The sequence below is a fragment of the Aquarana catesbeiana genome, linkage group LG04 (genome assembly GCF_042186555.1).
Source record: "Aquarana catesbeiana isolate 2022-GZ linkage group LG04, ASM4218655v1, whole genome shotgun sequence".
Lineage (NCBI taxonomy): Eukaryota > Metazoa > Chordata > Amphibia > Anura > Ranidae > Aquarana > Aquarana catesbeiana.
Window position 1 is genome coordinate 313,831,304 of NC_133327.1, and position 17,201 is coordinate 313,848,504.

General features: G+C 45.3%; 1 protein-coding gene across 5 annotated transcripts in view; it reads left to right on the forward strand.

Annotated features, from left to right (window-relative positions):
- The window catches only part of MYO6 (myosin VI), a 402,734-nt gene that overhangs the window by 79,516 nt on the left and 306,017 nt on the right, over positions 1 to 17,201 (forward strand). For all 5 annotated transcript variants that reach the window (XM_073626829.1, XM_073626830.1, XM_073626831.1 and 2 more), the window contains exon 2: positions 14,861 to 15,005. In XM_073626829.1, coding sequence (XP_073482930.1) covers positions 14,889 to 15,005 — 117 coding nt within the window. In that variant the 5' untranslated portion in view covers positions 14,861 to 14,888. The remainder of the gene's footprint in view (positions 1 to 14,860; positions 15,006 to 17,201) is intronic.

Consider the following 17,201-nt stretch of genomic DNA (forward strand, 5'->3'; position numbering starts at 1 on the left):
GTGGAACCCCACTTTAAGTGGTTAATTTCTTCAGTTACTTTCTGATTTCATGCCTTGGCAAATTATGTCTTCAGGAGGGTTGGAGAGGTGGTGGGGTTTTTCCAGGAAGTAACTGCTACATGAATCATTTGCCCTTACTTAAGATTTCTCAACAAAATAAAGATTGGAGACATGGATGAATGAGTGCGTTTACTTTTGAATATTAAAAATGAATTAAATGTTTTTTGTTTTGTGGTGCTCAAATGCAGGGAAGATCCACTTAAGCAGAGTGACCTCTTCTTTTTTTTGCAGTTCACAAACAAGCGAGATGTCTTGTTCCTCCTTTAAGCATTTTTCTCTAATGTGAAAATGATAAGAAAATTGATAAACTAGTGCTGTGACTCTGAAAGAAATGACAGCAGCGTGTGGGGGAGCTAGTTAAAAGTTGACATTGAAATCCGTAAAATGTAATAAACAAGCAGTTGATTCTTCGAGCCAGCTAGAACCAAAAATTGTCAGTCTTTAAGAGCTGTAAATACTTTCTTTAGAGTCCAAAGGATAGTCCCTTACTTCATAGACAAGATGACGTGGATCAAAGCATGCCATCTTGTCTATGGAATGAGCTTTGCTTTCCTCATAGGATTCCACCTGGGATGAATTGTGAGGCTCCTGGCTAATTGAGATCTATATATAGTTTATAATAATAATAGGAGATATTGCACTTACATTTATAAAAGCATCATATGCAAAGTCAAAACAAGCCGGCCAGCTCTCGGTAACAGCCTGTTGTCCGGGACTTCCGTGTATCGCGGTGACAACAGCACGTCGCTCCTCCCTACGCGTTTCATCACACCTGACGTCGCCCTGGTTCCCCAGGTGTGACCAAACGCATAGGGAGGAGCGACGTGCTGACGTTACCGCGATACATGGAAGTCCCGGACCACGGGCTGTTATCGTGTTTTTAATTTGCATACAATGCTTTTATATAAATGTAAGTGCAATACCTCCTATTATTCTTTGTAAAATAAACTAATTGAGATCTGCCTAACCAGAGAAATCAAGCTTTTCTAACTAAGTTCAGTTGTAGAATATCAGAACCAAATGGGTCAGTATCCAGATCTTTTGAACATATTAACAGAACGTGATACTGATAAGCAGCAGTCAAGGCATGTAGTCTTTTTTGCAGCCCTAAAGAAGACTGTGATATCACAGAAATGTATAAGAAACAAATGGTCTTGCTGTTTTCACCATAGGTTTTTTAATTGCTCTATTATACTTTGACTTGTCTCTGTAATCATGCTCTATTCTTCAATCAGCTTAGATTAGCAGCACTGTGCGATGCGGCAAAGCTTACAGTGCTGCCCTTTCTTCTACCTTTTTGAATGCTGATGTGTATGTGCACAGACTGAGACGCTTTTTAAAAAATACAATCAAGCATTTTTAATGGATACATAAATGGGTGTTTTTTTTTTTTATATCTATAGCTTTAAAATAGTGCAGTTACTTTTTCAAGAACCAATTGATTTTTTTATTTATTTATTTTTAATGATTTGCTCATTGTCTTCCCAACAGAGCGTAACTATCAGGCTGTCAGATCACCCTGACTCCTGTCTGAGCTCAGTGCTTCTAACAGACACGTAACAATCTGTCTTCTACTAAAGGTGCTGTCTGGTCTATGTGTTGGGATCGGGCTTTGATAATTGGCAGTTTTACCTCCAGCAACCTGGACAGGTTGTTGGTTGTCATTTTTGAGCTTTGGAAATAGACAGGTCAGCCTCTTTGGCAGCCTTACTGCCTGATATTTCTGCTTGGACATAAAGAGAATAACAGCGCAGGTATCAGTCCCTGATATCTGTTATAACAGTTTATTCATATTCTTACAAAAGTCAGTTTCTGAGTGCTTCTTCAGCTGAGAACGTCTTCAAAGAGCTGTCACTGTTGTTTTTGTATGATAGTCCCTTGCAGTATCCTTAGTTGATGTATTGAGAATATGTATTGTAAGTGCCTTATTAATGGTTCATTTCTTACTGTTATTTGCATGCGTGTTTAAAGTGTCATTAAACCCACATTATTAAAAACTATCAATGAATGGTGTATTACATGCTGTTCATACTCACTCACTATGTCACTTTGAGATTTGTTTTCTTTATTAAAAAAACTGGTTGATGCTGCTGAACTCCCCCCCCCCCCCCCCCCCCCTTCTGTCCAAGTCCTCAATACAGCTAGGGATTTTGCAGAGCAGTGTTGGCAACTCTGTACATGCTCAGTTTTTAGTGAGTTTGAGTTTCTATCCCAGATAGCAAGCAATTGAGCTGCAAGTTTGAAAATGACTTGCTAAGATTATTGCTAGACTTGCCCAGCTTCACAAGTTTTTTGCACAATTGCAGCAAGTTCACTTTGCATGAATCCAGATCAACTTTCTTTGCAAACATTTTTCAAATCTGCTGCAAGTTCTGGTTCAGTTATGTTGTACAATAGTCATCCCACCACAGGGGTCACTGTGGCTGAATTTTCTTGCTGTAAACTTGCAGAGCTCTTGCTGTAGACTCACCACTGCAACTTTGCTCTTGGTAGGTGACTTGTCACACAATGTCAACTAGAACTTGTGCTCTGCAAGTGTACAACTTGCCAGTGAAAATGTGCAGCAAGTTAACAGACTTATAATTCAGCACTGCCACACATTTGTGGCAAGTTATCCTTGCTATATGGGATGCTGAGAATTTCCTCCCTATCACATCTGAGTAGCTCATGTGACTATAGAGTCACACATGACATGTGGGTGTATACACAGTGGAAAATGACAGCCCATTCCCTCCCCTCTCCTCCATGCCCACTAACCAGCTAAACACAATGGGGGTGGGATATTACTTGTAGATTAATGGAGGTTTCACCTCCCTGTTATTCTAAGACACAGACTGGAGGGGCATGACACAGCCTGTGACTGGCAGACATCCGCCCACACCATGTTATTGCAAAAAATTTTAAAGGTTTGATTTCAAATATATGTTTGAATGACAATTTAAAACAGTGTTTTGACATTAATTATTTTTACTCTGTATTCCAAAGGCAGTTTTTTTTTTTTGAACATGTGACCAGCAGCACAGGACTAGAAGCTCCTCCTGCTCATTATTTCCCTGCAGACATGCTGGGAAAGATCTGGGTCTGTATATCAATTAGGAAAAAGGTACTTGGATCTTATTATTTTTTTTAATTAAAGGCTTCATGCACACAGGTCGCTCAAAAAAGTCGTTCTGGTCGTCGAATCGCTGGCAGGAAAACACTGCTTTAAAAAAAGCGATTTTTTCAGCGTTTTGCATTGGCGTCAATGCGCGTTTAGCTGCGCTAGCTTTTAGCCGCGTTTCTCTACCTCTATTCAAAATCAATGGTTCCCTATGGGAGCCCATTGATTTGAATAGAAGTCGCACGACTCGTGTGCTGAGGATGAAGGGGAACCCCCGCCAAAATGAAAAAAAAAAATATTGGCGTGGGGTTCCCCCCCTCGGACGATACCAGACCATATGGATTTTCAGGGGAACACAGTACACAGGTTTTTAAAGTATTTTATTAAGGCAGCTTCGGCTTCTCTTCCGATTTTCTTCTCCCTCCTCAGTTCCTTCTCCCCTCTCTGGTCTTCCTCCCCTCTCCTGTCCTTCTCCTCCCCCCTCTCCTGTCCTTCTCCTCCCCCCTCTCCTGTCCTTCTCCTTCCCTCTCCTGTCCTTCTCCTCCCCCCTCTCCTGTCCTTCTCCTCCCCCCTCTCCGGTCCTTCTCCTCCCCCCTCTCCGGTCCTTCTCCTCCCCCCTCTCCGGTCCTTCTCCTCCCCCCTCTCCGGTCCTTCTCCTCCCCCCTCTCCGGTCCTTCTCCTCCCCCCTCTCCGGTCCTTCTCCTCCCCCCTCTCCGGTCCTTCTCCTCCCCCCTCTCCGGTCCTTCTCCTCCCCCCTCTCCGGTCCTTCTCCTCCCCCCTCTCCGGTCCTTCTCCTCCCCCCTCTCCTGTCCTTCTCCTCCCCCCTCTCCTGTCCTCCTCCTCCCCCCTCTCCTGTCCTCCTCCTCCCCCCTCTCCTGTCCTTCTCCTCCCCCCTCTCCTGTCCTTCTCCTCCCCCCTCTCCTGTCCTTCTCCTCCCCCCTCTCCTGTCCTTCTCCTCCCCCCTCTCCTGTCCTTCTCATCCCCTCTCTCCTGTCCTTCTCCTCCCCCCTCTCCTGTCCTTCGCCCTCCCCCCCTCCGGCCCTCCTCCCCTCCGGTCCTTCTCCCCCCTCTCCGGTCCTTCTCCCCCCTCTCCGGTCCTTCTCCCCTTCCCCCTCTCCGGTCCTTCTCCCCCTCCCCCTCTCCGGTCCTTCTCCCCCTCCCCCCTCTCCTGTCCTTCTCCTCCTCCCCCCTCTCCTGTCCTTCTTCTCCTCCCCCCTCTCCTGTCCTTCTTCTCCTCCCCCCTCTCCTGTCCTTCTTCTCCTCCCCCCTCTCCTGTCCTTCTTCTCCTCCCCCCTCTCCTGTCCTTCTTCTCCTCCCCCCTCTCCTGTCCTTCTTCTCCTCCCCCCTCTCCTGTCCTTCTTCTCCTCCCCCCTCTCCTGTCCTTCTTCTCCTCCCCCCTCTCCTGTCCTTCTTCTCCTCCCCCCTCTCCTGTCCTTCTTCTCCTCCCCCCTCTCCTGTCCTTCTTCTCCTCCCCCCTCTCCTGTCCTTCTTCTCCTCCCCCCTCTCCTGTCCTTCTTCTCCTCCCCCCTCTCCTGTCCTTCTTCTCCTCCCCCCTCTCCTGTCCTTCTTCTCCTCCCCCCTCTCCTGTCCTTCTTCTCCTCCCCCCTCTCCTGTCCTTCTTCTCCTCCCCCCTCTCCTGTCCTTCTTCTCCTCCCCCCTCTCCTGTCCTTCTTCTCCTCCCCCCTCTCCTGTCCTTCTTCTCCTCCCCCCTCTCCTGTCCTTCTTCTCCTCCCCCCTCTCCTGTCCTTCTTCTCCTCCCCCCTCTCCTGTCCTTCTTCTCCTCCCCCCTCTCCTGTCCTTCTTCTCCTCCCCCCTCTCCTGTCCTTCTTCTCCTCCCCCCTCTCCTGTCCTTCTTCTCCTCCCCCCTCTCCTGTCCTTCTTCTCCTCCCCCCTCTCCTGTCCTTCTTCTCCTCCCCCCTCTCCTGTCCTTCTTCTCCTCCCCCCTCTCCTGTCCTTCTTCTCCTCCCCCCTCTCCTGTCCTTCTTCTCCTCCCCCCTCTCCTGTCCTTCTTCTCCTCCCCCCTCTCCTGTCCTTCTTCTCCTCCCCCCTCTCCTGTCCTTCTTCTCCTCCCCCCTCTCCTGTCCTTCTTCTCCTCCCCCCTCTCCTGTCCTTCTTCTCCTCCCCCCTCTCCTGTCCTTCTTCTCCTCCCCCCTCTCCTGTCCTTCTTCTCCTCCCCCCTCTCCTGTCCTTCTTCTCCTCCCCCCTCTCCTGTCCTTCTTCTCCTCCCCCCTCTCCTGTCCTTCTTCTCCTCCCCCCTCTCCTGTCCTTCTTCTCCTCCCCCCTCTCCTGTCCTTCTTCTCCTCCCCCTTCTCCTCCCCCCTCTCCTGTCCTTCTTCTCCTCCCCCCTCTCCTGTCCTTCTTCTCCTCCCCCCTCTCCTGTCCTTCTTCTCCTCCCCCCTCTCCTGTCCTTCTTCTCCTCCCCCCTCTCCTGTCCTTCTTCTCCTCCCCCCTCTCCTGTCCTTCTTCTCCTCCCCCCTCTCCTGTCCTTCTTCTCCTCCCCCCTCTCCTGTCCTTCTTCTCCTCCCCCCTCTCCTGTCCTTCTTCTCCTCCCCCCTCTCCTGTCCTTCTTCTCCTCCCCCCTCTCCTGTCCTTCTTCTCCTCCCCCCTCTCCTGTCCTTCTTCTCCTCCCCCCTCTCCTGTCCTTCTTCTCCTCCCCCCTCTCCTGTCCTTCTTCTCCTCCCCCTTCTCCTCCCCCCTCTCCTGTCCTTCTTCTCCTCCCCCTTCTCCTCCCCCCTCTCCGCTCCTTCTCCTCCCCCCTCTCCGCTCCTTCTCCTCCCCCCTCTCCTCTCCTTCTCCTACTCCCCTCCGGCCCTACTCCCCTCCAGTCCTTCTCTCCCCCTCTCCGGTCCTTCTCCCCCTCCCCCTCTCCGGTCCTTCTCCCCCTCCCCCTCTCCGGTCCTTCTCCCCCTCCCCCTCTCCGGTCCTTCTCCCCCTCCCCCTCTCCGGTCCTTCTCCCCCTCCCCCTCTCCGGTCCTTCTCCCCCTCCCCCTCTCCGGTCCTTCTCCCCCTCCCCCTCTCCGGTCCTTCTCCCCCTCCCCCTCTCCGGTCCTTCTCCCCCTCCCCCTCTCCGGTCCTTCTCCCCCTCCCCCTCTCCGGTCCTTCTCCCCCTCCCCCTCTCCGGTCCTTCTCCCCCTCCCCCTCTCCGGTCCTTCTCCCCCTCCCCCTCTCCGGTCCTTCTCCCCCTCCCCCTCTCCGGTCCTTCTCCCCCTCCCCCTCTCCGGTCCTTCTCCCCCTCCCCCTCTCCGGTCCTTCTCCCCCTCCCCCTCTCCTGTCCTTCTCCCCCTCCCCCTCTCCTGTCCTTCTCCCCCTCCCCCTCTCCTGTCCTTCTCCCCCTCCCCCTCTCCTGTCCTTCTCCCCCTCCCCCTCTCCTGTCCTTCTCCCCCTCCCCCTCTCCTGTCCTTCTCCTCTCTGTGCTGTCTTTTCCCTTTTCTGCTGGGTCTTTTAGGGGTACAATGTACCCCATACTCGTTCACATAGGGTGGGGGGCCAGGATCTGAGGGCCCCCTTCTTAAAGGGGGCTTCCAGATTCCTATAAGCCCCCCGCCCGCAGACCCCGACAACCACCAGCCAGGGTTGTCGGGAAGAGACCATTGTCCTCATCAACACGGGGACAAGGTGCTTTGGGGTGTGGGGAACAGGGCCCCCCCTGGCTCCAAAGCAGCCACCCCTGTGGCCTGGTATGGTCGGGGGGGGGCGTTTAGGAAAGGGTTTGGTATGGATTTTGGGGGGACCCCATGCCATTTTTTTTGGCGTGGGGGTTCCCCTTAAAATCAATACCAGACCGAAGGGACAATGTAACATAAACAGTGTTTGTTTTAAGAAATAGAGGGACAAGGAGCGATTTTATTTCTGTGCCTACATAATTGCTGAGTGTTTTATAGTAGGTTATAACAGCCAATAAAAAATACTGTAGGTATCTTATGTCAGTAATTGAATATACTGAAACTAGAAGGCAGAAAACCATTGATATTATATTCTCACTGTGTCTGAAATAACTATCTATATTGCCCAACGGCAGCACATGCTATTCAAATATTCATTTTCCATCCATACATTTCCAGTATAATGTCAGTCGGGCAACACAAACAATACTTATTTCAGAAGCTGGGATGAAAAGGTCTAATGTATTTAACGCACAATTTGGTTCTGATTTTGGTAACTCAGCATGAGACAGTTTGATCTCTTCTGAATTCAAATGTAGCCTTGTTCTTTTTACTTTCCGATTGTTGATGATTGTTGATGTTTGTTAGATGCTTCCATGTATTCCTCCCAGACAAGTTCCCTTGTGATATCACAGATGCATTCTCATTTCTTGTCCTAAGATGAACTGTAAAAAGTTTTTGTGCTTCTGATTTTAATATGAAGTTCATAGATGTAGAAAGAAATGTAATTATTGTCAGCAGTTTTTGGTAAGTGACAGCCGTATTGGTGAAAGGAAAAATAATTTTACGCATGCTGACTCTGGAATCCAGCAAAGCATGTTGGTAGCTGCTGATTATTTACTGACTTACATTTGCTCCAACCAAATTAGTTTCACAAGTGTAAAATGTTTTTACAAATTAAAGGCTTTTTTTAATTAACATATTAGGAACAGTAAGGAGCTCGTACAGATTATTACCAGAGAAAACTTGATTTAAGCCTACTCTGACCGTAATCTGAATGAGTCTGAGCTACTGCCATCTTTCTCATTAGTTATCCACTTATATAGTAAAGACTGCAGATCTGTGGCTGCTGAACATCATCACATGGTTGTCTACCTAATATGGAGGTTTGGCTGTCATAATGGTCAAATCTGTTGTCAAATAAGCTGTCTTGATCAGCAAAGGCCAATCCTAGATAAGTCTTAAGGGCACACAGGCCGAATATCGACCGGTACAACAGAGACCAGCCAACATTCAGCCAGTGTGTACAGCAGGCTGTCCATTAACATCTGACTTCTGTCAAATGGGGATGCTGGAAAACCAGAAGCCTACTGACATCCGATCAGCACTGCCAGCCAATGTGTTCGGCGGGGGGGTTGAGGGAGAGAATGGGATATAGCTGTACCAACATTGCATAGTTAGTAGAGCGAACTCCTGTCTTTTTACTACCTGTGTACCAACAATACTAAACTAGCAAGAGTGGTGCTTTCTGATTGCAGCCCATAGGCAAAAAGTATACCACTGGGGTATAATACAGTAAATTGTATCTATGAAAGAAAAAGTTGGCACTTGCATCTACCTTGGTGGGGATCCACTTGACTATTACACACCTTGAAGTACAGGGACTAATGGAAAAAATTATTGCAAATAGGTGACTGTACAAAGTCCATAAAGTCTGTAGTGTGGCACTTGAAGGCAGCCCAGTGGAGATGAGAAGCAGCACTCTGGAAAGGCTGGTAAAAGAAGCACAAGGCGCCACTCTAAGTGCAATAAGTTGTACAATTTAATAATCAAAAGAGGGGGAAAAAGATGTTCGAGTGACAACTGCCAAATATGATTTATGCCGCGTACACACGATCGTAAATTCCGCCAGCAAAACTCAGATGAGAGCTTTTGGTCAGAAAATGCGACCGTGTGTATGCTCCATTGGACTTTTGCTGGTGGAATTCCAGCCAGCAAAAGATTGAGAGCTGGTTCTCTATTTTTCGGTCAGGAGAAGTTCCTATCTGAAAACGCGATCGTCTGTACAAATTCTGACGTGCAAAATTCCTACGCATGCTCGGAAACAATTCGACGCATGCTCGGAAGCATTGAACTTCATTTTCTCGGCTCGTCATAGTGTTGTATGTCACCGCGTTCTTGGCGGTTGAAAGTTCAGAGAACCTTTGTGTGACCGTGTGTATGCAAGGCAAGCTTGAGCGGAATTCCGTTCGTTTGTACGGGGCATAAGAACCTCACTGTTTGAACAGGGGCCAAAAACCAAATCTGAAGGAAGTAAAAATGGCAAGAAAAAGGAAAAACTGATGGGTTTTACCATTCCTGTTGCATACGAACCTGACAAAGTAATTAATTTTTGCTATAAATAGGTAGTATCTATACTAGTATAGTACAGTAAGTTGGAAATTATAAAAAAAAAAAAAAATTCAAATACTTTTAGTTTAATTTGTTTTTATTTAGATATGGCCTTGGTTCCCTCCATTTATTGGAATGAAAAATTATTTATTTTCTCACCAGTCTCATATTCTTCTTAAAAATTGGTGTAGTGACGATTTTACCTGTCATGTATACCCTGGCTTCTCTAGGTGGGCAGCACAGAGGATTAGTGGGGTTCTTGGTTCGAACACCAACCAGAACACTACCTTCATGAAGTTTGCATGTTGTCCTTGTGCTTACCAGGGTTCCCTCCAGGTACTCTGCTTTCCTCCCACACTCCAAAGACATGCTGTTGGTTTAATTGTCTCCTATCTATAGGTGTACTTATATGTGTGTATGTATGCATGTGAGTTACATACCCTAATGTGTATGTATGCATGTGAGTTACATACCCTAATGTGTATGTATGCATGTGAGTTACATACCCTAATGTGTATGTATGCATGTGAGTTACATACCCTAATGTGTATGTATGCATGAGAGTTACATACCCTAATGTGTATGTATGCATGAGAGTTACATACCCTAATGTGTATGTATGCATGAGAGTTACATACCCTAATGTGTATGTATGCATGAGAGTTACATACCCTAATGTGTATGTATGCATGAGAGTTACATACCCTAATGTGTATGTATGCATGTGAAGTATAGACCTTAGATTGGAAGCTCATTAGAGGCAGGAATTGATGTAACTGTATAGTGTGTAAATGGTTGGCACTATATATAAATGATCAGTTGGTTATATGGTTATTATGAGTAAAAATAAAAAAAAATGACTATCCTTTTTATTTTTATGTAGCTCTCATTGCTTGTTTTAACTGCTTAGTTTCTAATGTATTCCCTTGGATTCTTTTTTTTTGAAGTCTGAATCAATATTTAAAACTCCTGAGGTGATTTAAGTACTAATGAGACTGAAAGTCCAGTTTTAAGTACACTGCAGGCATGCTCGCTGTGATTTCAACTTGTAATTTTCAGGCAACGTGTCTGTGTTAGTGATTGGCTCTTAAAAGCTACATTTGAGTGTTACTGGCGACTTCTGCTATCAGTGAATTTGCATAATATATTTTAGTGTTGCAGGAAAGTAGAGGTATCTTTTACAGTTACTTCTTTTGAAATGTATGATTAAGGCAATTTACAGTTTTGCTCATAACTACATACCCCGGGCAGAACTTGTAAGATGTAGACAATTTTTCAAGAAAGCATGTTAAGTGAACAAACACATTTATTTTTAATGTGCTTCAAATTAAATATATATATATATATATATATATATATATATATATATATATATATATATATATATATATAATTTTTTTTTTTTTCTCATGTGGTTAAACGGCCTATTCCTTTTTGGCAAAAAGCCTCCAGGTCCTGTTTATGCTTTCGTCTGGTTTGAAGAGATGTCCCCAAAGTGACTCAGTGATGTTGAGGCCGGTAGATTGTGATGGCCACTCCAGAGCCTTCAAAGGTTTTCTTCTGCAGGCACTAAAGGGTTGACTTGGCCTTATGTTCCAGAAGTGCCCCATAGGCAGCTTCCAGGCTGATGAATGCAAATTTTCCTCTAATATTTTCTGATAATATGCTGTTGTCATTTTTCTCTAAGGTTTGACTAAATTCCCTGTGCCACGGTAGCTCACAAACCCTCAAAAAAAACAAATATCCACCTGCACGGTTTATGCATGACCTTCACTTCATAGGCCTTGTTGACCCCTCTAAACATGGCGTCTATGGTTGTGACCATTAATTTTGGACTTGTTACTCTGAATGATTTTGTTCCAGAGGTTTTGAGGCTTTTTGAGGTGCAGTTATGTGCAGTGCCTTTTTTTTTTTCTCAGAGAATATGTGCAGGAACTCTTTTTCTATGTCACTTTATGTCTCTGCTCCCTACCCTCCTCTGAACACTGACCCTTGGTTCCGCCCCTACCCACCTCTGAGCACCAACCCTTGGTTCCAACCCCTATCCAGCTCACAGTATGGCCCCTTTTAGAGAATATAGAGCCAAGTATAATTTTGTAGTGCTAAGTAATTTTGTATGGAATTTGGTAATAACAAGAAAAGTATTAAAATAGCTCTCCCGCAGCCAGCAGTAATAGACCCACCAGGAACGATAGACCCCATCTCAACACCTCCTTGCAGTCAACATCAATAGACCCTCCTTCAGCCAGAAACAGTAAACCCCGCCCTAAACAGTAGACCCCTCCCTAAACAGTAGACCCCTCCCTAAACAGTAGACCCCTCCCTAAACAGTAGACCCCTCCCTAAACAGTAGACCCCTCCCTAAACAGTAGACCCCTCCCTAAACAGTAGACCCCTCCCTAAACAGTAGACCCCTCCCTAAACAGTAGACCCCTCCCTAAACAGTAGACCCCTCCCTGCAACAATTGACCCCTCCCTGCAACAATTGACCCCTCCCTGCAACAATTGACCCCTCCCTGCAACAATTGACCCCTCCCTGCAACAATTGACCCCCCAGTAACAAAAGATCCTCCACCAGTAACAATTGGTACCCCAGCAGCCAGCATCAGTAGACCCTCCATCACACCCCAGCACCCCTTGTCATTGCATACATTTAAACCTCTTTCACACTGGGGGCGGTGCTAGCGGCGCTTTACCGCTGTTATAGTGGCACTTTTTGGCCACTAGCGGGGCTCTTTTAACCACTCACGGACCGCCCACCGTCGTTATATGGGGCTGTTTGAAGGAGAATATCGTTGTTATGCTGCCATAACCCCGGTATCCCCGTCTTCAGCAGGTGGTCCACTGCAAGATGAAAGTGGTCTCTGCAGCGGATTCGCCGCAAGATCACTTTTATCGGTGGCGGGAGAGGGCCCCCCTCCCGCTGCGATCCGGTTCACTCCGCCGCCTACCGGAGCCGTCAGCAGCGGCGGAGGCGATCATGTCCTATCAGTAGCTGGGTATGGAGACGAGTGAGGGGAAGATGGCCCCACCCGTCTTCATACTATTGCTGGGCGGAAGCAACGTCAAAACGTCACTTCCGCCCACAGTTGATAAAGGGGCATTTTTTTAAAATAATTTTTTTAAACTACAATTTTTTTTTTTTTTAATTGCATTTTAGTCTAAATGTTCAAATCACACATGTGAGGTATCGCCGCGATCGGTAGAGTGAGAGCAATAATTCTAGCACTAGACCTCCTCTGTAACATGCAACTTGTAAATTTTTTTTAAACGTCGCCTATGGAGATTTTTAAGGGTAAAAGTTCGTCGCTATTCCACGAGCGGGAGCAATTTTGAAGCATGACATGTTGGGTATCAATTTACTTGGCGTAACATTATGTTTCACAGTATAAAAAAAATTGGGCTAACTTTACTATTGTCTTAATGTTTACTTCAAAAAAATGTATTTTTCCAAATACAGCTGCCTCAATACGGTGTGAGAGAAAGTATTGCAACGACTGCCACTTTATTCTCTAGGGTGTTAGAACCCCCAAACAATATACTTTTTTTTTCTAAGTAATTTTCTAGCAAAAAAAAACAACAACCTGTTTTTAACTTGTAAACAACAAATCTCAGAGGCTCGGTCCTTAAGTGGTTAACCCCCCCCCCCCCCCGCTAGCGGCCGAATAAAGGGTTAAAAGCGCCTGTATTGCGGCGCTGCCGATGCGCTTTGCAGGCGATTTGGCAGCACTGCCCATTCATTTCAATGGGCAGGGGCGATGGAGGAGCGCTGTATACAGCGCTCCTGCTTCGCCCCAAAGATGCTGCTTGCAGGACTTTTTTTCCTGACCTGCAAGCGCACCGCCCCAGTGTGAAAGCACTCGGGCTCACACACTGGGGTGGCTTGAGAGGCGCTTTACAGGCGCTATTTTTAGCGCTAAAAGGCCTGAAAAGCGCCCCAGTGTAAAAGGGGTCTTAGTGCTGGAGGCACTGGAACTGCGTTCCTGCTGCTAAAAAGCCCTGGTTATGTGTATTGTAAGTGGACTGTTATGTGACATTGTGTGACAACACAAAAATTGCTAATATTTTAGAAATTCTGCCAGAGAATGTAAACCTATGAGCACAGACGTACACAACATGCTTTGTTGCATTTATTTTTTTTTTTGATACTTCAGAACTTTTTGTCTGGTGTTCTTAGTTATGCTTACAAGGTTTTTATTATGTAGTGCTTAAGAAGCCCCATAGTTATATTTGGAGATATGCAGGAAAACAACTTATTAAAACCATTCTTTAAAGGCAGCAAAAAAAAAAAAAAAACTTCTCCATGAAGATGCTATTCTTAAAACCACTTCCCTACTGCACATAGTCAAATGATGTCCTTGACTTTGTGCGGTGATATCTGAATGATGCCTGCCAGCTAGAGGCATCATTCAGATATCATTATTTCCAGCCGGCGATTCTGTGCACCATAAGAATGATCATAGTGGCAGTTCCGCTGCTTGATCGTAATTATAGGTGACGGGAGGGGACGTCCCCCCCTCCCGCCGCCATCCGGTGCTTCTCCGCGCTCTCCCGTGCCATCGGGGGCTCGGAGAAAGAATCGTCCAGCGCCGGATGACTATGAAAGAGATTTCTGGTGACCAGATGGTCACCAGTACCATCTCTATGACCGTCGGAGGCCTGGGCGCCATGTTATGACGTCATGCCCGGGGTTCCCAGATGTCAACAAAGCCGTGATCGCGGCTGTCAGCATGAGATCGGTGAACTTTTTTTCACGATCTTATGCTTTCCAGCCTGGAGGAGAGATGTGGGGTCTTATTGACCCCGCATCTCTCCATAAAGAGGACCTGTCATATAGATTCCTATTATAAGGGATGTTTACATTCCTCGTAATAGGAATAAAAGTGATCAAAAAAATAAAAATGTAAAAAAAAATTAAGTAAAATAAAAATAATAATAATAATAAAAAAAATTTTTTTTAAATGCCCCTGTCCCCGGTAGCTCGTGCTCAGAAGCGAATGCACACGCAAGTCCCTCCCACATATGTAAACACCATTCAAACCACACATGTGAGGTATTGCCGCGTGCGTTAGAGTGTGTGGAACAATTCTAGCACTAGACCTCCTCTGTAACTCAAAGTGTTGCCTATGGAGATTTTTAAGTACCAAATTTTGGCGCCATTCCATGAGTGTGTGCAATTTTGAAGTGTGACATGTTGGGTATCTATTTACTCAGCGTAACATCATCTTTCTCACTATACAAAAAAATTGGGCTAACTTTACTGTTTTGTTATTTTTTAATTCATCAAACCGTTTTTTTCCCAAAAAAAAGGCGTTTGTAAAATTTTTGCGCGAATACCGTGCAAGATAAAAAGTTGCAATGACCGCCATTTTATTACCCAGGGTGTCTGCTAAAAAAAGATATAATGTTTGGGGGGTTCTGAGTAATTTTCTAGGAAAAAAAATATGATTTTTACATGTAGGAGAGAAGTACCAGAATAGGCCTGGTATGGAAGTGGTTAAAATATGCATGTAATAGCCTTTAGGTAAACTGGTAAACCTATAACCAAATTAAAAGTGTGTTCATCGATAGAGTACGCTAGAAATGTTAGACCATGTGTGCAATTAAAGAAAATGCCTGTATGTAGCGCTGTGCCAGAAAGACATTGTATTTTTGCATAAGAATTCTTTCTTATCTGTTTGTTTTTTGTTTTTTTTTTACTATTTAGCAAACTGTGACGACTGCGGCAGAGCAGCATGGAGGACGGAAAGTGTGTGTGGGCGCCACACCCAACTGATGGATTTCAATTGGGAAATATTGTGGATATTGGGCCAGATTCTTTAACTATTGAACCTCTGCATCAAAAAGGAAAGGTAAGCTTTTATAGCAAAATAAAGGAAAGGTTGTTTCGGACACCAGCTTTTAAGGAAAACCTGTCTTGAGACCTCTACTAGGGCTGCGCTTATTGACATGCCTCTGAAAAAGCTAGTTGCCTGGCTGTTGTGTTTTCTTCAGTTCTTTCTGAGTCACAGGTTTGACACAAGAAAGTCTGTAATTGTGATCTATATACTTTTGCTTGGCAAGGGACTCAAAGTATTGAACTGGATAAAGTACAGTAGACAAGCATTTTTGCAAGATGATGTCAGAAACAGCATTTCTCCTAAGATGGGCTTCCCTTCAAGATATTAGGTCCTGACAAAATATCTACTGTATCCCAAATAATCCAGATTTACTTTGACAATGATTCTTTTTTTTTCATGTTGGCTAGGACGAGTAATATCTCTTGTGTTATAGAATTGTATAAATAGAAGCCTGATTAAAAAGAGGGTGTTCAGACTTTAAGGCCCCATACACACTAGCGTTTTTTTTTTTATGCTAAAAAAAATGCTGGATAAAAAACGCTGGTAATATCTTTTTGTCATAGCATTTTAGCAGCGTTTGGGAGTGGTAGCGTTTTATTAGCATTTTTGCAGTAAAAGGGGAAAAAGTTCAAAAAGTGCTATTGGTAGCGTTTAGGAGTGTTTCTGCTGGAAAAACGCTCCAAGAAACTCTACAAAACATTTTTTTTCTGTTCCTACGTGCTGAAGCTAAAAAAAACACGCTAATAGCCTAAAGTAGTGTGCATGGACACATACTATAGGATAACACTATTTAGCTTCTAGGAGCAGGAAAACAAAATGCTAATAACAGCTCCTAGGAGCTTAAAAAAATGCTAGTGTGCATGGAGCCTTAGGAATTTGTCTAACCATTAAAGGTTCTAGAAATGATTCTGATTTAATACCTGACTATGTGCTTAACCTGTGCATTTAAATGTGAATAAAGTACTGTGAGAAGAGATTTTCCTCGTATCTTATTAAGGTGCTCGTAAACCTCAATTTTCTTGCTTGTTTTCTCGTATTACCAGGGCTAATGTATGTGCAGTGTTCCTTTTGACAAGCTCTGATATACTTGGACAATGCCTTAAGGGCTCAATTATACTTGTGTTTGAAGGGAGGTAAAAATGGGTGGCTGAGACACATTTTTAACATTTCCCCAAACAGCTCCCCTTTATGCAAAAAATATCCTCGCTGAATGTGACCTATTCATCTGAATGGGGAACCTTCCCAACCATGTACGATGCATAAAATTGCAACACGCTAGTGCAAGTTTCAAGCTATAAAGCAGGCAGTGAGGAGGCGATACAGCACCACTTCACTGCCTGTCCAATGCTGTCTGAAGAGCAATCTGAAGGTGGATCACTCTTCAGAGAGCAAGGCTAGTGTAAACAAGGCCTACGTGTCCTATACAATTGAGAAGAGCACACACATGCAGACACGGTCCTATCACTTTTGGCTCATGTGGTTGACCTTTCAGGTTATCAATTTCCTTGCACTAGGCTACGTTTTGGGTAGTTTTGCAAAAATCAGTTAAAGACATGATCCTATCTAGATGCTTTGCACTGTGCTACCCAAAACAGCCAATCACACAAATGCACTGCTTGAACAAAAGCATTGCTGATTGAACACATAAAGTAGTCGGTGGGGGGTCATCTCTGTTTGTGTACATCTCAATGCATGGGGGGGGGGGGTAGAAAAACCCCTAAAGGCATGTCTAACGCCCACACCCCCCAAAAAATACAAATGCATAATAATATAGTGCAGTCACCAGATGTGGTGGCTGCATTTGTTTTATTTTTAAGGCTTTTGCCCCTTCTGGTGATCCTGAGAACACCACACTTCTGTCCTTGCATGTCAACATGACTCACCTTATGAGGGCAGCCATGGTTTCATTTCAACATGACTCACCTTATGAGGGCAGCCATGGTTGCATTTCAACATGACTCACCTTATGAGGGCAGCCATGGTTGCATTTCAACATGACTCACCTTATGAGGGCAGCCATGGTTGCATTTCAACATGACTCACCTTATGAGGGCAGCCATGGTTGCATTTCAACATGACTCACCTTATGAGGGCAGCCATGGTTGCATTTCAACATGACTCACCTTATGAGGGCAGCCATGGTTGCATTTCAACATGACTCACCTTATGAGGGCAGCCATGGTTGCATTTCAACATGACTCACCTTAT